The 26786-nt window shown below is 45.5% G+C and overlaps 1 protein-coding gene across 1 annotated transcript in view; it reads right to left on the bottom strand.

Annotated features, from left to right (window-relative positions):
- LOC311490591 (butyrophilin-like protein 2) overlaps positions 1-26786 on the bottom strand; it is a 67506-nt gene that overhangs the window by 14610 nt on the left and 26110 nt on the right. The window contains exons 2-5 of the mRNA XM_084548168.1: positions 17239-17583; positions 9852-10190; positions 8694-8801; positions 7695-8027 (exon numbers count right to left, since the gene is read on the bottom strand). Coding sequence (XP_084404294.1) covers positions 7695-8027; positions 8694-8801; positions 9852-10190; positions 17239-17583 — 1125 coding nt within the window. The remainder of the gene's footprint in view (positions 1-7694; positions 8028-8693; positions 8802-9851; positions 10191-17238; positions 17584-26786) is intronic.

Genomic DNA, 26786 nt, shown 5'->3' on the forward strand with positions numbered 1-26786 from the left:
CGGCGCACTCCTCGCTCAGTGGAGTCTACAGTCCAAACCGTAGGACCTACAGAAATCAGACCAACACCATCTGAAAGCCAACAAAAATATCTACGTTTCAAATATTTTTTATCTCTGTACCTCAAAAACTGTGGCCACCCCGTAAGATTGAAACTTTTTTTTCTTCAGAATTTCAAAGAATCTCTGAAGTTAGAGTGAGAGTTAGAGTGCAGCCATAGGGATCCATTATAAACCAGAAGTTTTTCAGATTTTTCAAATTTCACCAAAACGTAAACTGTGACCCTGACCAAACCGTAAAAGGTATCCAAACACTGTTTTCAGGAAAAGAAAGCTACACTTCCCGTGCCTCGTACAAACTTCCAGTCATTTTTCTACTCCAAAGCACGGCCGAGTAATCGCTCAGCAAAGTGAGGGAGGTCATTTTGGAATGCTGGTGATGTTTTCAGTCTTCTCCATTCATTTCAATGGGACAAAACATCCGTATTTTTCCCGATTATTCCCACACCGTTGGAAGAATCGCTTAGAAAAGTCATGTTTTAGGAACCGGTACCACACACGAGGTCTTCTAAATCTGTGGTAGCACTCTCAGCCCAAGGCTCAGGTTGAAGACATGCTCCATAACTCCACACAGTTCATCTGCACAGGACTTAAGGAGCCTGGAGCTGATACCATCCGGTCCAGATGCTTTCCTTGGTTTTATCTTCCTCAGCTCTTTTCTCTCCTGGGGCCTCATGTATGAAGGGTGCGTGCAGACAAAAAAACGTTCCATACGTACTCGCTCACAGAAAAGTGACACATGCTGAAGTGTCTTTGAGCAAGATACTGAACCCCCAGTTGCTCCCAGTGGTGTGTGAATGTGTGAGTGAATGAGTAGATGTGTCTTTGACTGTGAAGCACTTTGAGTACCAATAGGTAGAAAAGCTCTCTATAAAAGCAAGGCCATTTACCATTTACCATCAAGAGCCTTCCATCAAGCCTGGATCCAAGATGGCGCCGCGGACGGACGCCTTGGTACTTTGCTCTCTAGTACTTGTTGCTGTTTTACTTTTTAGTGTAGTTTTCTGCACTCCCTCTGCTATTAAAATTAGCAGAGAGGAACTCTTAAAAATAGGACTATCCAGTGCTGGACTTTTTTCACCGGTTTTTACCCAACCAGACTGTTTTTTGGAGATTCTGGTCGGAGGAGCAGCAGCGCTCTGTGGATTTAGAAGGAGACGCCGGCGCGGGAAACGAGCTGGAGCGCTCGCCAAGTTGCGGCAGCGGGGATTATGCACCGCTCTCCCGTCCATACACCTGGGGAACGTCCGCTCTCTGCCTAACAAAATGGATGAATTGCTCCTTCTCCTAACCAAGAACTCAGACTTTCGCTGTTCAGCCGCCCTGTGCTTCACTGAAACCTGGCTCAGTGAACACATCCCGGACAGCGCACTACGGCTGCCGGGCTTCCAGCTGTTCCGTGCGGACCGCTGCACGGAACTGTCTGGGAAGTCAAAGGGAGGAGGAACGTGCTTCTACATTAACGAAGGTTGGTGTACAGATGTCACGGTGTTAAAGAAGACATGCAGCCCTCACTTGGAGTCTTTTTTCATGAACTGTAGACCATTTTATTCACCACGGGAGTTCACCTCGTTTGTGCTGGTCGGTGTGTACATTCCACCGCAGGCGTGCGTAACGGAGGCGTTACATCACCTCGCCGACCAGATTATAGACGTGGAGAAAACACACCCGGACTCTCTGCTAATCATTCTCGGGGATTTTAACAGAGCAAATCTCAAACTCGAAATGCCAAAATATAGACAGCACATGATGTGTCCCACCAGGGACATGAACACTTTGGACCACTGCTACACCACAATAAAGGACGCATATCGCACGGGGAGCCCCCGCCTAGCAGAGGACCTCAGTGACTTTTACTCCAGGTTTGAAAGGACTTTCACACCTTTCACTTCCCCCACCATCTCCATCACAAAAGGCCTAGCAGCACCCCAAACCACCCCCGTACCCGACCCCCTGCCTGCGCTGAGGATCTGCGAACAGGATGTGCGTCAACTCTTTCAGAGACAGAGGATTAGGAAGGCCCCGGGACCCAATGGAGTGTCTCCGTCCTGCCTGAAAGTCTGTGCTGACCAGCTGGCTCCCATCTTCACTCAGATCTTCAACAACTCCCTGGAGCTGTGCGTGGTCCCCTCCTGCCTCAAACGCTCCACCATCATCCCGGTTCCCAAGAAGTCCCCTGTCACAGGATTAAACGACTACAGACCAGTCACCTTGACATCTGTGGTCATGAAATCCTTTGAACGACTAGTGCTGACCCACCTGAAGGACATCACGGATCCCCTGCTAGACCCCCTGCAGTTTGCCTATAGAGCAAACAGGTCAGTAGATGATGCAGTCAACATGGCTCTCCACTACATCCTGCACCACCTAGACTCAGCGGGGACCGACGCACGGGTCCTATTTGTGGACTTCAGCTCTGCGTTCAACACCATCGTCCTGGAGCTCCTCCACCAAAAACTGTTCCAGCTCACCGTGCCCCCCTCCACCTGTCAGTGGATTACCAGTTTCCTGACTGACAGGAGGCAGCAGGTGAAACTGGGGAACTTCACATCCAGCACCCGGTCCCTCAGCACTGGCGCCCCCCAGGGATGCGTTCTCTCCCCACTGCTCTTCTCCCTTTACACCACTGACTGCACCTCAAGGGACCCTTCTGTGAAACTCCTGAAGTTTGCAGACGACACCACCGTCATTGGACTCATCCGGGACGGCGACGAGTCTGCATACAGAAGGGAAGTGGAACAGCTGGTCCTCTGGTGCAGTCAGAATCATCTGGAGCTAAACCCGCTCAAAACTGTGGAGATGACAGTGGACTTCAGGAAGAGACCCCCATCAACATCTCCTCTCACCATACTCAACAGGACAGTCCCAACAGTAGACTCATTCAGGTTCCTCGGGTCCACAATTTCACGGGACCTGAAGTGGACCTCCCACATAGACTCCCAAAGGAAGAAGGCCCAGCAGAGGCTGTACTTTCTGCGTCAGCTCAGGAAGTTCAACCTGCCTCAGGAGCTGCTGATCATCTTCTACACTGCAATAGTCCAGTCTGTCCTGACCACATCCATCACTGTCTGGTTTGGATCCGCCACCAGGCATGACAAGGTCAGACTGCAGAGAACAGTCAGGTCTGCAGAGAGGATCATTGGTACCGATCTTCCCTCCATCCAGGACCTGTACCGGTCCCGGGTCGGGAAGCAGGCCAGGAAAATCACCACAGACCCCTCACACCCTGGTCACAACCTGTTTAGACTCCTCCCCTCAGGCCGGCGTTACAGAGCGCTGTACGCCAAAACCAGCCGTCACAAGGACAGTTTCTTCCCCCGGGCTGTCGCTCTATTGAACTCTGAGCAGTCACAGAGTGTCAGACCATCCACATGAACATTAAACAATAACTCTGCACTGTTGTATATACTCACTGTACAATAATCCTGGTTTGGTGTATAGACGGATTTCTTGGCAACGTCACAAGTGTTTGCGCGCGCAGACGGGGCAGAAAGACGTCTTTTCAGAGAGTGTTGATAACGGAGGAGGACTGAATCTTTGCGTGTTTCGTTTAGTAGTTCAATTCAATTCAATTCAATTTTATTTATATAGCGTCAATAACAATACAAATCGTCTCAAGACGCTTTACAAAAACCCGGCCTGAAACCCCCAGAGCAAGCCTGAAGGCAACGGTGGCAAGGAAAAACTCCCTTTTAACAGGAAGAAACCTCGAGCAGAACCCAGCTCATATGGAGGGACCCATCTGCCTAAGGCCAGCCGGGTACAGACAGAAGAAAGAGACAAGAGAACAGCAAAGAGAGAAGAGAACAGCAAGATAAACGTACATCTGTCATAGATACACATATCTGACTAAAGTGTACATGTGGAATCTTATGATACAAACTGATGATGTTACATGACAGTTTGAAAATGTAAGAGGAATCATAGGCAGGTTGGAGAATTGTTCATTCAGGTAGGAGTGGATAACTGCAGGATTCCATGAAGACTGGGCAGGCTGATGAGACCACGACAACAGATGTAGTATAGAGCTCCACGGGAAACACACCACTCCAGGCCAGAGATACTCACAAGAAGAGGGGGGAAGTGGGGGGGAAGGGGGGGAAGGGGGGTGGGACACACACAGCAGTAAACATTCTACATAGTAATAGCACAGAATTGTATGACTAGTAGTAGATAGGAAATTTGAGGGCAAGAGCTCTGTGCCAGAGAAAAGAAAGTGGAGGATGCGAGAGTGGAGAGAGAAGAAAGAAGGAGGACATGTGTTTGGTGCATCGTCCCCCAGCAGCCTAGGCCTATAGCAGCATAACTAAGGGATGGTTTAGTCCAGCCCTAACTATAAGCCTGATCAAAAAGGAAAGTCTTAAGCCTGACCTTAAAAATAGAGAGAGTGTCTGCCTCCCGAACCCAAACTGGGAGCTGGTAGTAGTAGTAGTACAGTCAAAATGCCAAGGAGTTGTTGTGTTGGCTGAGCTAAAAGAGCCAGTGATGAGTGCCAGATGTTTAATATTCCTAGGGGGAATCATACTTTTGCAAAAAACCGGAGGAGGTTATGGCTTCAGGCAATAAAAAGGGCAGATTGGGGTCCAGATGGTGTTTTGTTTTAGAGCTATCTTAATTCTCTATCTATGAGTTTAAGTTAGCACTGCATGCTCGTCCATGTTCACGTTCATTCATGTTAAAGTTTAACAAAGTTGTAAACAAAAGACGTTGCGTTCAGTAAATCTGTTCGTAGCAGGCTAGCAGCTAGCGCTAGCTAACTGATATCACGTTTGCGAGTGCTAATGTTGTTATAGCATGCCGGTTGGATCATCATCCTTTCAACTTAACTACAGGTTGTATTTTAATACTTAAAACACGAAATACGTAAACATTAGCCAACTTATCTTAGCAAGTAGCCTGCACGTCAACATATCTTAGCATAGCCTGCACGTCAAATGACAAAGAGCTCGAAATCTACAAAAATGTAAATTCAGCTAAATGTTCATGATATGTGAGCAAGCCAGGTACGCTCTGTGACTAAAGAAAAACGAAGGGTTCTTAACTTTAATTTAAAAGTAAAATCGGGCTGTCCGATTGATGCCGCTGTTAAAATGGGCTACGTTTTACATTACCCGCCGAACATGATAATTATAGCCATACATATACAGTAACATTGCAAAATTAAAGATGGACAAACAGATCCAACTAAAATCACGTTTTATTGAGTCTGCAGTTGTGCATTTATATACAAACAAAACAAAAAAGCTTCAATACTTCAATATTTAAGATTGTTGTCGTAGGGGACCAATAAGTCAGTCTGGCTTTCTGCCCCCTGGATGCGCTCGCACCCAGTAATGTTTGTAAACAGGAAACCCGTCTATATATTATCCTATATTTTATGTGTACAGATTCAGATTTATTTGTATTTTTATCTTATTTTATTTAATTTAATTTAATTTTTATTTCACTTATTTAAGCTGCTTCTGTACCAGAGAGAAAAGTTGCCGGAGTCAAATTCCTTGTATGTGTCATACTTGGCCATTAAAGCTGATTCTGATTCTGAAGAGTGAAATGACCGTGAACTTGTCCGTTCCTTCACCAACGTCATGTCTGGCGTACTCTGGCTTCTACAGCTGTTGATCCTCTGGAGACACTTAGAGGTGATGCTGGGAAACTGTCATCAGTGTGAAAACTATTAGTCCGACCGGTCGACCCTGAGCAGAGCCATGCCAGCCGTGTGGGACGGAGTTATCCTCATGTCAGCGATAGACTGGACACACATTGATATAAAAGAACCATCACATGATGAAACATGTTCATTCATCAATGTTCAGATCAGATGTGATATTAACCAACATGGTGGGACGTGGAGGACAGCTGTCAAAGAGGACATGTTTGTCTCCACTCCAGTGGAGGACAGCTGTCAAAGAGGACATGTTTGTCTCCACTTCAGTGGTGGACAGCTGTCAAAGAGGACGTGTTTGTCTCCACTCCAGTGGAGGACAGCTGTCAAAGAGGACATGTTTGTCTCCACTCCAGTGAGCAGCGTCTCCAGTTCTCTTTCTGTGAAGTTCTTCTTTTTCCCGTCTTACTCATTCTTATGTTTTCATTATCTGATCGTACAGAGAGGGGAATCTCAGGTGGAGGGTCAATTTAAATATAATTTCCATATTTAAAAGAGGCGTAGACAGGGAGGGGTCAGGTACGCTAGACTGGGACGTACAAACCCTCTGATGTTCTTCCTCTGCAGCTGCTCCTCCATCTTCCTCCTGTAGCTGGCCTTTCCCTCCCTCATCTTCCTTCTCAGCTCCTTCTGTACAGTCCTCAGCTCCTCCTTATTCTCCTCCTTATACACAGCTTTAACAGAGCAGTGTGTAGGTTTACACCACCTCTGGTTCATGAACACAGCCAGGCCTCCTCCTTTCTCCTTACCACTGTCAGCTGTTCTGTCCACCCTCAGAAGGTGAAAGTTGTCCATCATAACAGTGGCGTCCAGGATGCTCGGTGTAAGCCAGGTCTCCATCAACAGAAGGACTCTGGGGGGATCTCATGTCTGTCCTGAGGGAACACTACAGCGCTACACAGCACCATCAGCTGTTCCCTCCTGTAAACAAAGGGCCGCTTGGTGCACTGTTACACCGGCCGGTCTGGATGTTGTTATAAATATGTAGACTACAGCGATGGTGAGACTCCCAGTAAAACTATAAAAGTGTGGTGCTGTCTTAAAAGTATCTACAAAGTAATCTCCACTAAAAGTGAAATAAACTGGAAAGAAAGAGAGATCAAGTAAGAGCTGTTACAAGCAGCTGTCGGCTTCGACCGGCGCCAGAAGCGTCTAGGAACTTAATGTTAAGGTTGATATATTACTAGTATTAGGAGCAAAGTGTCATTTTAAATGCTATCTATGGAGGACTAGAAGGGATTTACTGACATCTGTTTTACAAGATGACTTCTTTCCAGATTTGAGGAATACCAGATGAACAAAAGCATCACCAATGAACCACAACAGCCTTCAATCTCATCACCTCATCGTCCACAAATGACTGACAAACTTTAGGAAATGCAACGGAGAATAAGGCCCTGAAATAGCAGAAGATACACCAAGCTGTTGACGGATACGCTGATGATGATGATGGTATGTTTCAATATGAGATGAGACGAGGACAAGACAGGACAGAAATGAAGTATTGTGGAACTCATTCTAGAGCTTTGGAAATGAAATGTCAGCACTTTTTGTTCAAATGATTTCAGCTGCACTTTTCTACATTTGATCAAATGTTTCTTCAGCAAAGAAAGTTTAAAAGGAAGAATATTGTTGCAGATGAGTTCAATGGAACTGGTTAGATTAACATTAAGATTAAGATTAAGGTCTGTCGGCCAAGTATACTTGTGTATACTAATATTAATAGTGCCATATGGAAGGATCAGCTCTTTGCTTTTAGACATTTTATCACATGTTATGATAAATAAATGTAGATTTAAAAAGGATTTATGATCTGTCATTTAAATGGAATAGATTATTACTGTTAAAAGGACTAAATGAAAAGTTTAGGACTGGAGGACAAAGACTTGGTCCCATCTCTGGTATCTACAGTACTGACCTCTGACCTCTGACCTGTATCTACAGTACTGACCTCTGACCTCTGACCTGTATCTACAGTACTGACCTCTGACATTGAGCTTCACTTGTTTCTCCATCAGGATGTCTCCCTTCTTGTTGTAGACGGTGCAGGTGTAGATCTTGGTGTCTCCATCTGTGGGGTATTTCAGGGTCAGACTGAGGTCTCCAGTTTTCAGGTTTTTCTTCATCTTCGTTCTGTTTCTGTAAATCTGGTTCTGGTCTTCAAGCTGGTCAGAGCCGTTCTGATACACATGGACCATCTTGTAGTAACTGTCCTTCCACTCCACTTTAGCGTCTTCAGGCAGGTGAGCTGTGGTTTTGCAGGTCAGCTGGACAGACTCCACCCCTGAATCCACCTCCACCTGGTAGACTGAGAGGACAACAAATCCCATCATCAGCTGTAGAGACAGCAGCAGCAGCTCTGATGGTAACAGGACGTCTCTGTCCATCCTTGTCTATGTGTCTCATGTTGGTGGAGGACTCTCAGTGTTCAGTTTGTTTGAGGACGTGGATCAACCAGGTGACCTGAGCTCACCTGACGTCTGTCACACCTCTGACACAAACCAGTGGAAACTAGTTTGTGACTGAACACCAGTTTTCTTCTTCAGGACATTTGGAGCAGTTACCAAAGAAGAAGTCAGGAACTAATGAGGAACCAATCAGATGAATGGATGAGGAAGAACCCTAACCCTCTGCTCTGGTTTTACTGGGACTGGGAGAGACCTGGACTCATGAGCTCAGAGCTCAGGTCCTGATTGAGGACGTCAGGAGCTTCTGATTAGAGCTGGATTGTGTCTCCGTTTGTTCCTGATGTCTTCCTGACTCGTTCCTTGGTAACTAGTCAAAGCGTCCTGTAAAGTGCTGCAGACATGTTTGATGAAGAGTTTCTGACTTCTGGAACTAAACCTGGAAGTTTCTCTTCAGCTCTCTGTAGCAGCTGTTTGAACTCTGAACTCTTTCAGCAGCTGGAACAAGTCTCCTCCACAGGACACATGTTACCATCAGCATTATGGGTAGTGTAGTAGTAGAGACTCACCTGACATGAAGTAGTGTCGAAAATGATACAAAAGACCCCCAATGACACCAAGAACAACCAGGAGAACCAGGAGAACTATGAGAACTGTAGGCCAGACTGGAGGTGGTTCTGTGGAGAAACATTAAGAATAACATGACCTCTGACCTCTGACCTGTATCTACAGTACTGACCTCTGACCTGTATCTACAGTACTGACCTCTGACCTCTGACCTGTATCTACAGTACTGACCTCTGACCTGTATCTACAGTACTGACCTCTGACCTCTGACCTGTATCTACAGTACTGACCTCTGACCTGTATCTACAGTACTGACCTCTGACCTCTGACCTGTAGCTACAGTACTGACCTCTGACCTGTATCTACAGTACTGACCTCTGACCTCTGACCTGTATCTACAGTACTGACCTCTGATCTGTATCTACAGTACTGACCTCTGACCTCTGACCTGTATCTACAGTACTGACCTCTGACCTGTATCTACAGTACTGACCTCTGACCTCTGACCTGTAGCTACAGTACTGACCTCTGACCTCTGACCTGTATCTACAGCTCTGACCTCTGACCTCTGACCTGTATCTACAGTAATGACCTCTGACCTGTATCTACAGTACTGACCTCTGACCTCTGACCTGTATCTACAGTACTGACCTCTCACCTTTATCTACAGCTCTGACCTCTGACCTGTATCTACAGTACTGACCTCTCACCTTTATCTACAGCTCTGACCTCTGACCTCTGACCTGTATCTACAGCTCTGACCTCTGACCTCTGACCTGTACCTACAGTACTGACCTCTGACCTGTATCTACAGTACTGACCTCTCACCTTTATCTACAGCTCTGACCTCTGACCTCTGACCTGTATCTACAGTACTGACCTCTCACCTTTATCTACAGCTCTGACCTCTGACCTCTGACCTGTATCTACAGCTCTGACCTCTGACCTCTGACCTGTACCTACAGTACTGACCTCCACTGACAGTAGAATAAAATAATAAAGGACTCAGCCTCTTATTATACATGAGATGTGTGTGGACAGTGTGAGACTGAAGGAGTCTGACTCAGGCTAAAAGCCTTAGAGATGGTAACCCTACAAATGTCCACTGTGTGTGATCATACAGTATACTGCTGTTTACAGTGGTAGTGTTTATTGCTGACCTTTGACCTGCAGCTGTACGGCTGCCAGTCTCCGTTCGTTTCCAAACGCTCTGATGGAGCAGATGTAGGTTGCGCTGTCAGAGAGGCGGGGTTTCCTCAGATTCAGGCTGAAGTCTCCAGTTGTCAGAGCGTCAGTCTTCATGGATGTTCGGTCTCTGTAAAGCTGGTTTTGGTTTTTCAGGTCATCACCTTCTGTCTGACGCTGGTGGACGGTTGAAGGACTGAGGTCGTAGCGGATCCACTCCACAGTGGGACGCCTAGGAACAGAAGAGTCTTGACAGGGCAACAGGACAGACTCCACCCCCTCCACCACCTCCACAGTCAGGGTATGCTGGGAAACTGAGAGAGACAGAAAGATGAATCAGCTGGTTTAATAATAATAATAATAATAATAATAAATTTTATTTATAACGCACTTTACATCAAAGCAATGATCTCAAAGTGCTACAGTGCACATAAAACAACATAAAGACTTTAAAACTAGCATAAAAGAATAAAAAAGAGAGACATTAAAAATAGCAGTTTTAGCTATAGGCTTTTATAAAAAGATGAGTCTTAAGGCCCTTTTTTAAAAGAGTCCACAGTCTGTTTTGCCCTTAGATCCACAGAAAGAGTATTCCACAGGCTGGGTGCAGCTGAACAGAATGCGCGGTCGCCCATGGTTCGAAGCCTTGTCCTTGGAGGCTGGAGGAGGTTGGCCTGTCCAGTGCGGAGATGGCGTGAGGAGGAAAGGGGGGTGATGAGTTGTTTGAGGTAACCGGGGGCAGTGCCATGGAGGCACTGGTGAGTCAGAAGGGAAACTTTGAATTCAATCCTGTACTGGACAGGAAGCCAGTGGAGGGATTTGAGGATGGGTGTGATGTGGTGGTACTTCCGTACCCCCATCAGGATCCTGGCAGCACAGTTCTGGATGTACTGCAACTGCTTGATGTTCTTGCCTGGGATCCCGATGAGGAGTGCGTTGCAATAGTCCAGCCTGGAGGAGACAAAGGCATGGACAAGTTGTTCGGCATCACGGAGAGTGAGTATGGGGCGGAGTTTTGCAATATTCCTGAGGTGAAAGGAGGTGGTTTTGCAAAGGTGTTTAATGTGAGCCTCAAAAGTCAGGTGAGGGTCCATTCTGACACCGAGGTTTGTGACTGAGGATGAGAGGTGGATGTCATGGCTGGAGAAGGTGATGCTGGTGATGGTGGATGACCGGGTCTGGTGTGGAGTGCCAACAAGAATGGCTTCCGTTTTTGAACTATTAAGTTGCAGGAAGTTAGCCATCATCCACGCCTTTATCTCCTCCAGGCAGGTGGAAAGTGAGGAAAGGGCTGCAGAGGGGTTTGGGTTGGTTTTGATGTAAAGTTGGGTGTCATCAGCGTAGCAATGGAAAGATATTCCATGCCGGCTGATGACATGACCAAGGGGGAGCATGTAGAGCGTGAAGAGGGTGGGGCCAAGGACTGATCCTTGAGGGACACCACAGGTGACAGAGTGTGCGTCCGATTTAGCACCACCCAGGGATACATACTCTGTTCTGTCGGTGAGATATGATGTGAACCAGGCCAGGGTAGTGTCAGAGAGTCCAATGGAGGAGTGGAGGCGGTGTAGAAGGATGTGGTGGTCCATGGTGTCAAAGGCTGCGGTGAGGTCAAGAAGGATGAGAAGTGATGGAGATCCAGCATCAGCCGTCATCAGTAGGTCATTTGTGACCCTGACCAGGGCAGTTTCTGTACTGTGGCCAGAGCGAAAACCAGACTGGAACTTCTCATAAAGACTGTTAGTTATGAGGTGGTTGTGGAGTTGGGCAGAAACTACCTTTTCCAACACCTTTGACAGGAAAGGGAGGTTGGAGATGGGGCGGTAGTTGGCAGGTACTTCGGGGTCAAGGCTGGGTTTTTTGAGTAGTGGCTTAATGACAGCAGTTTTCAGAGATGTGGGGACATGGCCGGATCGGAGGGACTGATTGATGATTTTGGTGATCATGGGACTTATTGCAGAGGAGTGACTTTTTATCAGGGCTGAGGGAAATGGGTCCAGGTCACAGGTAGAGGGCTTCATCTTCCTTAGGAGGTCCTCAATCTCATGCTGAGTGATGTCCGTAAAAAAGCAGAGGAGCTGGGTGGTCCCAGATTGAGGGTCAGTGGAAGTAACTGAGGGGGGAGAGGGGCTAGGGAGAAGAGGGGGCGGGGGCGGGGCAGCAGATACAGCGGGGGGGCTGGAGGGCAGGGGGACGGGGGTGCTGGAGAGACAGGAGCGGATGTTTTCCACTTTCATTTTAAAAAAGGAGATGAAGCTGTTACACCGCTCCTGCGTGTTATCTGAGTATAGGGGGGTCTGAGGTTTAAGGAGATGTTTAATGGTTGAAAAAAGTTGCTTGGAGTTACCAGGGCTATTGTTGATTATGTGGGAGTAGAACCGGGACCGTGTGTCACTGAGGGACTTGCTGTAGGCCTTCTGATGTTCCCGGTAGGCTAGCTTGTGAACAGCAAGTCCTGAATCCTTGAAACGCCGTTCAAGGACACGTCCTGTTCTCTTCTGTAAACACAGCTCCCTGGAGTACCAGGGGGCTGAGCGTGTGAAGGTAACGGTTCTGGACTTGAGTGGGGCATGGCGGTCCAGAAGGGTGCTGAGTGATGAATTGTAGAGATCCACAGGTTCAGTGACTGAAAGTGGGTTGGCAGCAGAGAGATGACGGAGGTCAGTAGTCAGGGTGACTGGGTTGATGTTCTTAAGGTTCCTGAAACTGATTTGTCTGCTGGGCTTACTGAGGGGGGACAGGGTGGGTAGCTCCATTGAGATGGCCTTATGGTCGGACACGCCCAGATCATGCACCGAGAGATTGCTGATGGTGGCGGAGTTGGTGATCAGCAAATCAAGAGTGTGGCCTTTGGAGTGTGTTGGGACATTGACGTGTTGGGTGAGGTTGAGACTGTCAAGAAGATTAGTGAATTCAGCTACAGAGTAGGAAGGGGGGTCGTTAACATGGATATTAAAATCACCGAGTATGATGATATTCCCTGGGGTTGTGCAGAGTGTGGTGAGGAGATCATGTATCTCGGGAATAAAAGCTGAGTTCGGTTTGGGGGGCCGGTAAATCAGCAACATTGTGGTGGAAAGTGGCGGTTTGCATTTGAATGCAAGGCATTCAAATGAGGAGAGGACCGGCAGAGACAGGGGGGACAACTCAAAGTCTACCCGATGCACAACGGCAAGGCCACCACCGCGGCCAGTGGTGCGGGCCCTGCTGAGGTAAGTGTAGCCAGGAGAACAGGCTTCATTCAGACTAGAGTAGACTTCAGGTTGTTGGCAGGTTTCAACTAGTCACATAAAGTGTATCTGCTCTTTGATGATGTGCTCATGAATAAAAGATGCCTTGTTATTGAGGGATTGTGCATTTAAGAGTTCAATTTTAACAGGGGGTGCTGGGTTGGTGGCAGCGGAGTGTCTCTGTAGGGGCCGGAGTAGGCTGTAATCCACTCCACGTTTTCTGTCCTGCTTGGAATGAAATAGCCTCTTGGTGGCAGTGCACTGATGACGTGTCAGTTGTGCGACGGGCGTCGGATGGAAGGAATGCACTGCTCAGGCTGCTGGTGGTAAACGAAGCTTCTGCGTGTACTCCGGTGGACATAACGGGGGCGACGCAGAAGTCTGAGTTCATTTATGATGGCGATGTTAAGTCCAGTAGTGTGAAGTCCAGGAGCGTTTAGTTTGTGGAGTTGTGAGGAGGAATAGCTGAACGCTATGCCAACCAAGGGCGGATGCCACCTAGCCTCGCTAGCCGCTTGCCGACAAGGTAGCCAGTATGCCGATAGCCCGCTACGGAAGGCAGACATAGGAGGACAGCCCAGACCATGGATCAGCTGCCAGGAAAACCTCTCACGGTGGACTCCAGTCAAGTTCATGGAAGTTCGTGGAGACGGTGGTAGAAGGTTTTTTCAGGTTAGTCAAACTTAGATTGGTATAAAACAATCCAAATTGGTATAAAACAATCCAAATTGGTATAAAACAATCCAAATGAGGGCTGTAGTCCCAGTGAGCAGCAGCAGCCAAACGCTGTACGCCCGTTAATCTCACGCAACGTCACGATTCACCAAGCAGCTGGACAGTCAACCAACTATATGAACACAGCGTCAGGATGGAAAAGGAGAGAGACACTAGCAAGCTCGAGTCCAACACAGCGTCCACCACACAAGCAGACAGCAAGTCCAGTAGCAGTGAAATAGGCCTCGCTGATGGCAAACAGCAGAAAAAACAGTTGATCACCAAAACAGTTGATCACCAAAACAGCGCAGGCAGAACGCGGACTAGACAGACCCCACAAAACGCAACAAAAGTGCGGAAAAACAAAACAAACAACCAAAACAAAAAAGGCTATCTATAACTGTACAGCTAAAGTAACGAATATACAAGAATTGAAGAAAGATAATCGGGAATAAAATAGTAAAATATAAAAATCCAAACAAAAACAGGTCAGACGGAGCGGCTTGAGCAGCCAGCGTCCCCGTTGCCAAGTTGTCACATGGAGGAACTGAAAAAAAAAGCTCTCCGTTAGATTAGAACGGCATATTATTCATCATTAATAGAAGAAAACAAGAACAATACGTCTGTGAAGGTTCTCAGTCATCCAGGTCATGATATATCCAAAAAAGGTTCAACAAAGGTTGAGGTTTAAATAGGAACTCCTCCTGAGACTTGCTTGTTGTGTTAACAACCACAAACTGGTGCAGTTAATTTCTATTAACGACTGGGTACTTACCTGTTGTTGAGGGGGGACTGTTTTGTCCCTGTCCTCTTCCCTATGAATGGTTCTCTAACAGACTCTTGTCCGTCAGAGGCTCCAGTGTCAAGGTGTGAATGAGACTGAACCTTCTTGGGGACAGAAGTTAAAACTGTATTGTAAATAGATGGCAGATTAAATCTCAGTCCACCTCCTCTGTTTAGTGAAGGTTTTTCCAGTCTGACATAGATGGCTTCCTTTACTCCTCTTTTAAAACATCGGTCTCAGAAATTAGCTGCACCGGTTTCTGGTTGTTAACACAACAAGCAAGTTTTTTCAGTAGGAGTTCCTATTTAAACCTCAAACTTCGCACCAGTCCCCTAGAACTGAAGAAGCTACTCGGATGAAACGTCTTCTCAAAAAACACTACAAGTCCAGTTGGCTTTGTTGAACCTTTTTTGGATAAAACAAGAACAACCCCAGATTTGTTTTCAGCTCTGTAGCCAGGCTGACAAAGAGCCACAGCTCTGTTGAGCCATCTATTCCTTTAGCCCTCAGTAGTAATGACTTCATGAGCTTCTTTACTAATAAAATTGTTGGCATTAGAGAAAACATTCAAGGCATCCTTCCAACAGCTGTCAAAGATGTAAGTACAGTGACATTAGAAACTTCTGGAAGACCTTATCAATATCTGGAATCCTTTTCCCCAGTAGATCTTCTTGAGCTCTCTTCAACAATTACAGCATCTAAACCATCAACCTGTCTTCTAGATCCAATCCCAACTAATGAACACCTCGATACTGAACCAGATAAATGTATCTTTATTAACAGGATATGTGCCTCAGTCTTTTAAGATTGCTGTAATTAAGCCCTTACTCAAGAAAGCCACTCTAGATCCAGATGTTTTAGCCAACTATAGACCAATCTCCAACCTTCCTTTTATTTCCAAAATTCTAGTTAAAATTGTTGCTAATCAGTTGTGTGACCACTTAAACAAGAATGGTCTGTTTGAAGAGTTTCAGTCAGGTTTTAGAGTTCATCATAGTACAGAAACAGCTCTGGTTAAAGTTACCAATGATCTCCTCATGGCTTCAGACAGTGGACTTGTCTCTATACTTGTTCTGCTAGATCTTAGTGCTGCATTTGACACTATTGATCATAATATTTTACTACAGAGACTTGAAAGTGAGGTCAAGATTAAAGGAACTGCATTAGACTGGTTTGAATCCTATCTGTCTGACAGATTCCAGTTTGTTCATGTCAATAATGATTCCTCTACTTATACAAAAGTAAGTTATGGAGTTCCTCAGGGTTCTGTGCTAGGACCAATACTCTTCACATTGTACATGTTGCCATTAGGCAAGATTATTAGAAAACATGGCATAAACTTTCATTGCTATGCAGACGACACCCAGCTATATTTATCTATGAAACCAGATGAAACTAATCAGTTGGTTAAACTCCAAGCATGCCTTAAAGACATAAAGGCTTGGATGACCTGTAATTTCCTACTCTTAAACTCAGACAAAACAGAAGTTATTGTATTTGGTCCTAAGCATCTCAGAGATTCATTATCTAATCACGTGGTGTCTTTGGATGGCATTACCTTGGCCTCCAGTACTACTGTAAAAAACCTTGGTGTTATATTTGATGAGGATATGTCCTTTAAATGTCACATAAAGCAAGTGACCAGGACTGCCTTCTTTCACCTGCGTAATATCGTCAAAATTAGGAACATCCTGTCTCAGAGTGATGCTGAAAAACTAGTTCATGCATTAGTGTCGTCCAGACTGGATTACTGTCATTCATTACTGTCTGGCTGTCCAAATAGCTCTTTAAAAAGCCTCCAGTTGATTCAAAATGCTGCAGCAAGAGCATTGACAGGAATTAGCAAGAGAGATCATATTACTCCAGTTTTAGCTTCTCTTCACTGGCTCCCTTTAAAGTCTAGAATAGAATTTAAAATCCTCCTCCTTACATACAAGGCCCTTAAAGGCCTAGCTCCATCGTATCTTAAAGACCTCATTATACCATATCACCCCAGCAGATCACTTCGATCTCAAAGTGCAGGCCTACTTGTGGTTCCTAGAATTTCAAAAAGTAGAATGGGAGGTAGAGCTTTCAGCTATCAGGCTCCTCTCCTGTGGAACCAGCTCCCAGTTTGGGTTCAGGAGGCAGACACTCTCTCTATTTTTAAGGTCAGGCTTAAGACTTTCCTTTTTGATCAGGCTTATAGTTAGGGTTGGACTAAACCATCCCTTAGTTATGCTGCTATAGGCCTAGGCTGCTGGGGGACGATGCACCAAACACATGTCCTCCTTCTTTCTTCTCTCTCCTCTCTCGCATCCTCCACTTTCTTTTCTCTGGCACAGAGCTCTTGTCCTCTAATTTCCTATCTACTACTAGTCATACAATTCTGTGCTATTACTGTATAGAATGTTAACTGCTGTGTGTCCCTCTCCCCTCCTCCCCCTGAAGACTGAAGTGTGTGTGTGTGTCCTTGAGACTTCCTCTTGTAGACAAGAACGAAGTCCTGCTTGTTGGATGAGATCAGAAATGTGTCTGTGACTCCAACAAAGAGCTCCTGATCACCACTTTGATTATCCACTGGAAAGACCAGAAACTGTTTGGCCTTGAGTCTTTGTTTTCCTGTGAAACCACATGTTGAGGTTTGTTTCTGACCTTTGACCTGTAGATGTACGTCTGTCACTCTCCATTCTTCTCTTCCACCACTGATGGAGCAGGTGTAGCTGCCGCTGTCAGAGAGGTGGGGTTTTGTCAGAGTGAGGCTGAAGTCTCCAGTGTCTAGAGCATCAGGCGTCATCGATGTCCTCCCCCTGTAAACCTGGTTCTGACCTTTAACTTCATCCGTTTCTCCTCGTTTGTGGACAGATTTGGGACTGAGATCGTTCCTGGTCCAAATCACTGTGGGGTCCTCAGGTAAATAACCCAAGTAGTGGCAGGGTAGCAGGACAGACTCCGCCCCCTCATTCACCTGCACCACACCTGCCAGGGCATGCTGGGAAACTGAGAGGACACACAAAGAGAAAGACAAATCAGCTGCATGCTGTGGGTTTGACTTGACACATGACTGACTGTAGGTCACATTATCTGCAGGGACCAGAGAAACCAGTTGAACTATCAGTCAGTCAATGAAAAACTACATTTCATTCACAGACTGAAGTCAAAGAACAGATCATTGAATGTGTTTTGACAGTTTTCATAGATTTGTCTGAAAAACTTCCTCTCTTGCTCAAAGTAATGAGTAATGACATTTGTAAGATTGTGTTGATCAGGTCTGTCCTCTACTCCAGTCCTGGAACAGTTTAGAGTTCAGTCAAGCAGAAGATGATTTTTAGCTCTAACTGATGAATGAACTCATGGTGCACCATCTCTCAGGACTGATCTCTGCACTACACTCCATCAGTAAAAGGCCTCCTCTGGTCCTGATACTACCACAGAGACACATCTCTTCTTTAACAGCACCAATCTAAACCACAAACTGTCTCAACGTCCAAACTAGAACTCCAACCGTGTTATTCATGTCAAGTATTCAGAGATGGCTTCTTGCTTTCACAGATTTACAAGTCTGGAACACTAGGAAGCTAACATGCAGCAAACACAGAGAGAACATCTACTGATTGGAGCAAGATGTTACTGAGAAACATCCTTCATGTTCATGGTCTGCTTGTCCATAAGGTCCAGGGGGGCTGGGTCCAAAGTCAATGCTCTGTTCTCTTGTCTTCTTTCTAGCATTTCTAGCACTCAGCTTAGGAAACATGGCCTCATTCTACAGATGTTTGTCTTTCTGTCCACTCCAGGACACCGTAGCTCACTGTCTTTGTGTTTGATAGTTAACCTCTGACCTGGTTCCAGTTCACAATGTCAGGAACAGAAGACTGGACCGACTGTTCTCTGATCATCTGATACATCCAGACATGTGATAGTCAACGTTCTGTCCTCTGTGCTGCTCAGAAAGCTTTGGATCATTTGTGTTGATTCCAGTAAGAACCCATTTGAAGACTGACCTGTTGTTAATGTGTGAATGTTCAGACTTTTGTCTAGAGACAGAAATAAACAGGACGGAGGCTGTGAAGTCCAGACCAGGACATTCAGTTTGTTCCAGTCACTGAAAACCTGTCCCACATTCACCACTGGAAACATCAGGATAGATAGGGTGAATGAAAACAGCTGCTGTTTAATAAGGTTAACATTTCTTAACCTTTAATATGTCTCTGTTGCTTGTTCTCAGTAATGTGGCATCTGGATGAGGAAACTAGTCGTCAACATCCCCCCATGAAGAAGTCACTAGCTGACAGTTTGACTTTCAAACACATTGACATTTGTAAATGTTTGTGTCCAACAGTGAAGTCCTGACCTGCAGCCAGATCATCAAGCAGTCGTTAGCTCTGAGCTCACCTTCAATCTGTTTGATTCTTTCTTTATTGATGTAATTTTACATTTACAGCAGTGATTAGAAACAGTCCACGTGAACAGAACATCAGACTCTGCTTCTGGACGTGTCCCTCACAGACAAACTAAGAACTAATCAAAGTTGAAACAGGTCATCACTGACTTTCTTTAAAGAGACAGACGTGAGAGAAATGATGTCAGACTGAAGTGAGAATCGGATCCAGGAAGAAGATATCTTACCGTGAACGAGGATCACAAACACCACCAACGTCTTCATCTTCCTGTCAAACTAAGGCTCACAGCAGCTGATCATCTACTGACTCTCTGACAACACTTCTCTGCAGCCACGTTTGTGAAGACAGTGTCAGCTTTCCTCTGACAGGTGAAGAGAGGGAGGGGCCAGGTGTGTCTCTCTCTACATTCAGCTTCACTCTGATGAAGACGTTCAGTTTCCTCATACTTTCACACCTGTTCATCCAGTTTGTGTCAGGTGCAGCAGTCTGACTCTGAAAGTAAACTAAACTAAATCTAAGGATTTATTTTCACTGTCTCCTAAAAGAAGTAAGTAAAAGAGTAAAAGAAGTTTCAAACTTGGTCATGACTTGGAATGAAGTTGTCTAAAACTATGTAACACAGAATGATGGGATCATTTTACACATTATGTTTTAGAAGCAGTTAGAACAGACAATCACACACGTCTCTGATCAGAGCCAGGTTTCTGTCACATGACGTCTCTAGCAGAAGTGAAACATGTCCAGACAAACAGGACCGACTCGTCTTCAGAGGAGAGTGTGCATGCGTCTGTTCTGCTGCAGCCTTTCTACTAAATGACGTGACTTCAGAGGAACTGAGGACATTGACTCTTCTATATATTCAGAGTCTGGCTTTGACCTGATGGTTTTCTACATCTATGCTCCTCTTCAGGTTCCTTTCTGACCTTGGATCACTACATGACCTTTTCATTTCAGTCTTAATCAGTTCAAAGCTCCCTTAAAGTCTTTCTTTTCTCTCTAAATAACATGATGTTCAGTGTTCAGTTTAACTGGAACATGTCTGATCATCTGTCAGTCATATATACTGGTGGAGTCATTAGATTCTCAGAAATGTAGAATAGAGCAAAAAGTGAAAAATGATCTCAACCGTCCACTTTTGGCTAAATGGATGCTACGCTAACAAAGTCTGAAGAAACACATTTACAGTGTTGTATGTTTTACTAACAGGAACATCTGTGACAAACTCATATTGTGCATCTGTTGGTCACTCCACTTTGGCACCATGGATGGGAGAGCTCACCAGAGTGGGAAATATTCTCCCTAAAGCCCCTAGAGGTCATGAGGTCATCATACTGGATATCACTGACTCTAAGAAGGTAAACATTGTTCTAGTCTATGGATGTTAGGATACTTTGACTTTATACATGTGCTGAACCTCAGTCAAAGGTTGAGAATGCAACCCAGGTGGTCTCCTCCCTTAGCTCCGCCTCCTGCCAGGTGCAGTATAAAAGGCTTCAGGTGGATCAGCTCAGCCTCTCTTGATGGTCCCTGGTGGTGGGAATTCCACGTTCCTCATGTTCCAACGTCTACATGAGCAGCGTGAGCCAGTGGGAGCAGCACTTGCATCACTAACAACAGATGTGGTGCCACTAAGCTGTGTGGACTACGAGGCTGTGGCTGAATGCCTTGAGGTTCTGGGGCCGCTGTCTCTGGCTACTACTGAGCTTTCAGTAGAGAAGAAGGTGTCAGCATCCAAGCTCATACCCATCATTCCTATCAAGTCCACATCCCTACTCCATCCATGCTCACAGCTGCTGAGACTAAATCTGCTGCACTTATCATTGACAAGGTGCAGTGTTGAAAACATTCAGGTCCTGTCAACGGCAACTGTTCTTGAGCCACGTTTCAAAACAATAACATCTGTCAACCAGACCAATGCACAGGAGGCAGTTACCAGAGTCACAGCAGAATGTGCAGGACTGAGGAGATCAGAACATGTCCCACCCTCAACATCACAGCTAATAGCTTTCTCTTTATCTGATCATTGCTTGTATATATGCTCTATCAAACATCTGGATGGATTTCCATTTGTTTTACAGTCCACAACAGAGGAAGTCCCTGGTCCCTCAACACAAGAGGCTGACCCTGACAACCTGTGGGAACGTCTGGACTGCTGAGTTGCTTGGTTGCATTAGTCTGTAGAAAAACCTTCTTTGAGACAAAAACACAGACAATGGATCTCACCTTCTTCTGTTCTGGTTTCTTGCAGGTGAAACTCAGAGGGTCCAGAAAACAGTGGAGGTTCAGTGGTCTTTATCTGAGTCCTACCTCTCCAGAGGAGAAGACCCATGAAATACTGGCAGCAAAGGGCGGCAGTTTATCCCAATCTGTACAAGCTTGACAGACAATATTTACACATGCCTGCAACGTCTGTCCCATGTGAGAGGGTCTTCTCCAAAGCTGGAGAGGTGATAAGTAAGAAGAGGAACAGACTAAAACCCAAGTCTGCTGAAATGATCTGGTTTTGAAATAAAAATCTGTGAACCACCCAAATCCTCTTCCCAGTCTCACCAGCATTTAGTACAGCTACTGTCATCACAGTCCCTAGATGCACAAGCATTTCACTTTTTATTTAGTCATTTTTTATATTTCTATCAATCTTATAAAAGCATCTAAAACATACAGTATTATATGATGGCTAACTCATACAAGTATATTATTATTTACTATAAAAGAAAATGAAATCCAGCATTTCTAGATGCACATACTGTAGATCCTTTATTGTTGAACAAACACAACAGAGTCTTTGTGTTTCACCAGCCTTTGTCCTGTTTCATGTGAATGCTATGTCTAATATTATCCAGCAGATGTGGCCACATTTCATTTGATCAAATGCTTCCAAACACTGAACCATTTCAACACAACTGCTTCAGATTGATTCAGTGCTTCAGTTTCTCCATCACTAGATTAAACCATAAGAGTGAAGAAGTATCTGTAAAGAAGTGTGCTGTTAGATCATCAGTGGTCAGGCTGGGAGTTGGTGCAATAGTGAGAACAGTGAGTGGTTGGAGTTGAACTCTTACCTGTCCAGTCTGTGTCTGCTCCAGGGTGCGCGGCTAAAAGATTCCCCCGGGTACACGGACTCAGTCCTAAAGGTTCCGGCAGAGAGCAAGCAGCAGGATGTTGTAAATATGATGTGTTATTAGTAAAGAGGAACGTTGTCAGTGGTGAGACAGTCAGGTGATAATATTTCAACTTCCCTCTGAGTGGATCAGTCCAGTGATCAGGACCAGGGACACAGGATTTAAGACACCAGCTCCAGTCTGATCTCACAGGACAGATATCAGTCTGTGTTTGTTGATGTTGTTGTTGAAAGCTGACCAGAGGCTGCTGCTTCTCTTCATCATCATCATCATCATCATCATCATCATCTGTTTCACTAGATTCTAATGTTGTCTTCACACTTCCAGCTGGTTTGCTCCGGTCTACATCACTTGATGAGTTTGATCAGTTTCTTTTCACTCAGAGGAAACATTCATTACTATCAGTCATGTGAGAACGTTCACTCCACATGTTGGTCAGATGTATCTGTTTACAACTACAGCATATATCTTTATCTATGTTTGTTTAATTGAAATCAATAAAAACACACCCTCCTCTGCCACTGCAGGACACATGAACTGAACTTTAAAGCATGCATATGTGCTTCCTGGGGGTCTGTGGATGGTGTCAGGAGAAAAGGCTGGCAGGCATAGCCCCTGTCTCCTAGCAACACAGCAGAGAGTTGACCTGTCAACACAACATGTCATCATTCCAGCCTCATAAACAGAGAGACAGTGGTTATTAACAGGGGCTGTGTGGCTCACCTTGTGATAGGCGCTGCTAGATCTGGAGTCATGGACTGAGCCAGGCCATTGTGATCAGACAGTCAGCACTGCAGAGCATCTGAGATCACAAGATGAGGACTATTAAACCAATCAGTGCACATCACCAGCAATGGACAGAGTTCACCTGAACATTAAAGCTGTGAAAGGCTCTCACAAGAATGGCCACGCCACTGTCAGAGCAGAAAGGAAGATTATTTGTATTGAACATGTGTCATCTTGTTGGAGCTGGGTTTGTGTTCCAGTCAGCATACAGTGAGCATTGAAGGCAGAACTCACCTCCTGCTCCACTTGCTTTATTTCCAGCTCCAGTTTTCTAATCGTCCTCTTTTTATTTCAGACTCCAGTGAAAGGTTTTCCATCTTTTTCTTCTTGTGCTGCATGTCTACATCTGACAGTTGGATCTGGTTGGCATCCAACTGTCTGATAGCTCCTGAGTTGTGTAAACACATGGAGACAGTGGAGAGTCCTTCCATTAATACTCACTATGTAGCCAGGCTGCCTTTCCCCCTCAACAGCATCTGGCTCCTGTTACACAAATGACACTTTGGGATTGTGTGATTGTGTGTGGGCTCCAGATGACGACTCCTCCTCACACTGCATGAATTAATAGTCTGAATCTAAGAAATAAATACCTGGTTTGAGCAGATATAGACTAAAACTAAGTGAAATAATCTGCCAGTGCAGTGAGAGAATCACACTTGGTGAGATTTCTTGAGATAAGAAAAAATAAACACATATTAGGCGAGTGAGAAGAAATCTCTTCAAGTAAGTAGTTAAACACTCGTTCCAAGTTCTGTGTGTAGGTCAAATCATCTCTAAAGTAGCTTTTCAGTTCTTATCTGACTTTTTGTTTCTTCCTCAGACTGAGTGAAAGAACCATAAATCCAGAGCAACTTAACGAGATGATTCTTCTTAGTTCAACAGTTCTGATCAGCTTTGGTCATAAATCAATACACAGCATTTACACCAAATTAAAGTCACACACAGAGAAGATTGACAACAACATTTATTTGAAGTGCTTGCAGAACAGCTGGATTACAATGTTTACAATTAGAACATCAAAAAGCTCCCTGTGAACCCTCAGAGGTAACAGAGGCTAGAACCTCATTATCTCTGGGAACATTTAATCAGACAGAACATGGTAGTCAAGGAGATAAACTACTTAGCATCAACAACAGTAGACAGCAAGCCTTCAGTATATGTGTCAAACTTGTAAAACACAGGGGCTTCAGTTTTGTCCCCCCCCCCCAGCCTGAACAGGTCTATTTCTTAGTGAAAGCGTTCCACTCTGCCGTGGCTCTTTTGTACGAGCCTGTGGCGTCTCGTCGCTGGTGGACACCGTCCTGTGAGACTTGTGTCTGAATGACAGAGAGAAGGGTCGCCACACACTCAGGACAGGTGAGATGCAGGGTGTAGTAATAACCCGTCACATCCAGCAAACCTTCACCCAGCTCTTCTTTGTGTTTCCAGCTGCCAGAAGACAGCGGGACCCGTCAGAGACCAGGACAGGGCTGAAGAGAGTTCTCTCCTGGAGGTCGACGGCTGAAGGAGGAAACAGAAAACACAAGTTTCTTCAGGGTACGCTGACAAACTGAACAACTGCTTGGGCCAGTGGACTGAGATGTTTTAACACCGTTGTGTTCATCTACAGCTCTGGAACAAAACAAGAGACCACTGCAACATGATCAGTTCTGATGGTTTGGCTATTTATAGGGATGTGTTGGAGTAAAATGAACATTTCTGTTTCCTTCTATAAAGTGCTGACAACATTTCTCTCAAATCTGAAATGAAAATATTTCCATTTCGATCATTTATTGGCAGAAAATGACAAGTGGTCAAAATCAGAATAAAGACGCAGCGTTTTCAGACCTGGAATAATGAAAAGAAAACATGTTGAGGTTAGAAATCATTACTGGTGGGATCATCTCAGTCTTTAATCACAGCAGTGGCTTTTATAATCTTCCTGATAGAATCAGATGTGGTTGAGGTGATCAGCTGATCAGTGTCTCAGTCAGTAGAGTGAGGAGGCTTGTGTTGGAGTCCAACAAACACTGGGATGGACTGGCTGCCATAGATGGAGAGATGCTGCTGCTGCTTTCAGAAACATTGGTGGGAGTGGTCTCTTCATTGTCTCCAGAGCTGTATATATCTATGAACACAACCATACTGACATGTGCTTTATTCAAACGGATCATTTCTGCTCTAAAGACAGGAGAGAACATGAAAAGAACTTGTGGCTCAGTCACTGTTTAAAGAGTGTGTGCCACTAAACACTTAGAGGATTCATTCTTCTGAACAAACTCAGCTGAAGGACATGAAGCAACGCCTCACTGGCCTGTCCCATCTTCTGAGGCGGCGCAGACTGTGAGGGGAAGAGTGAGGGTAGCGCCCTGAACAAGGAACACAATAAATCAAGTTTGAGTTCAAAGTCAGCGTCTGATGAGCTTTCTTTATGGTCAGGTGATAAAAGATGCTTTGCAGTGAACAGCTCTGTCATTGTGTTCTCATTGAATCAGTGTTGTGCATTGACAGCAGCTCTATGAATTGTGTCTGCTGAGACAGCTCCATGTGTTAAAGACAGCAGAGTTACTTACCTGCACCCAGGCTCATGGGCGGCTTCAACACTTTCCTCCAAACACCATCAAACTGCACCGTGGAGCACAAGTCGGCCCATCTCTTCTTTGTTTCATTCATCAACTGGCCGTCGTCCTCATCCAGAATCCGCCGCAGCTCATCCATCACCTGCAACGACGCAAATAAGAAGTGTTAGAGTCTGCAGCGATGCTAACTCTGTGGAGAAGCCAGAAACAACAAGTGCATACGTGATGAAGCTCTTTGAAACATGCACACGCCTCAGAAACCTCTGCTGCTCTGTCGTCTTCTTTCACAACGTCACTGTCAATGAAGGCTCTTCTCACCTGAAACTCCAGCTCAAGGATCTGGCACACAGCATCTTGGTTGGGTTCTGGTTTCTGATCCGTCTCCTGCAGAGTCTTGTGATGCCTGGCCTGTGTTGCCAGACTGTCTTTGTCCACTGAAAGGAGACACAAATCAGCAGCAGGTACTGGACATGTCCTCTGAATGATACGACAGGTTGAAGCAGCAAACACAACATTTACTGTCATTTCTACACAATGGAATCAAATAAGTGAAAACTACTGTCACATCCCAACACATCAGAGCCTGATCATAACTTCAATGTACAGTTGAAACACCTGTAATCTATCATTAGATACTAAACTAGGACAGTATCACCTGGCCTTGGTGTCACCTGAAGCGTGGCCTTCAGAACTGCTCCCAGGTGGCAGAAGAACTGTTGATGCACCACTTGAGTCTGCGTCATCATCTTGTCCCTGGTCCCTTGGAGACAAGTCAATGTGACGTCTTCTCTCTGGTCTGGGCCCCTGCCTCTTCTGTGGGGACGTCCCATTCAGAATGCTCTTCTGAAGATAACTGTACCTGCTCAGCTGTGGTGGAAAAAGGCACTGGTTGGAAAAAACCCTTTGAATATCACACAACAATCAAATAATCTATCTCTCACTTCCATGTCTGATGGGTCATCTTTCTCCTGTAGCATGGGATAATACTCCACTAGTCTCTCAGCTATTGTGGTGACCTCACTGGAGAACTTCTCTCCTTGGTGACTTGCTCTCAAGATTGTTCCTCACCAGCTGCATCTCATCTCAGCTCTCTGGACACGGCAGATTCCTCCTCTCTACCAGAGCAGACCATCTCAACATGGTGGTTCCAGCTCAGTGTCTGTGTAGACCACATATTGTGGAGGAGCAGGAAGCTGTAGGGGGGGGGGGGGGTACTGGAGGTGATCCTTGAAGTGACGACACAGTTCCTGTTTCACCTGGGCCAGCTTTGTCTGGTAAAGCAGCATTCTCATCCTCAGATAAATAAATCAATCAATCTAAACACAATTATTAGATGG

This window comes from Chelon labrosus, assembly GCF_963514085.1.
Source record: "Chelon labrosus genome assembly, chromosome: 1".
In the NCBI taxonomy this organism is placed as follows: Eukaryota; Metazoa; Chordata; class Actinopteri; order Mugiliformes; family Mugilidae; genus Chelon; species Chelon labrosus.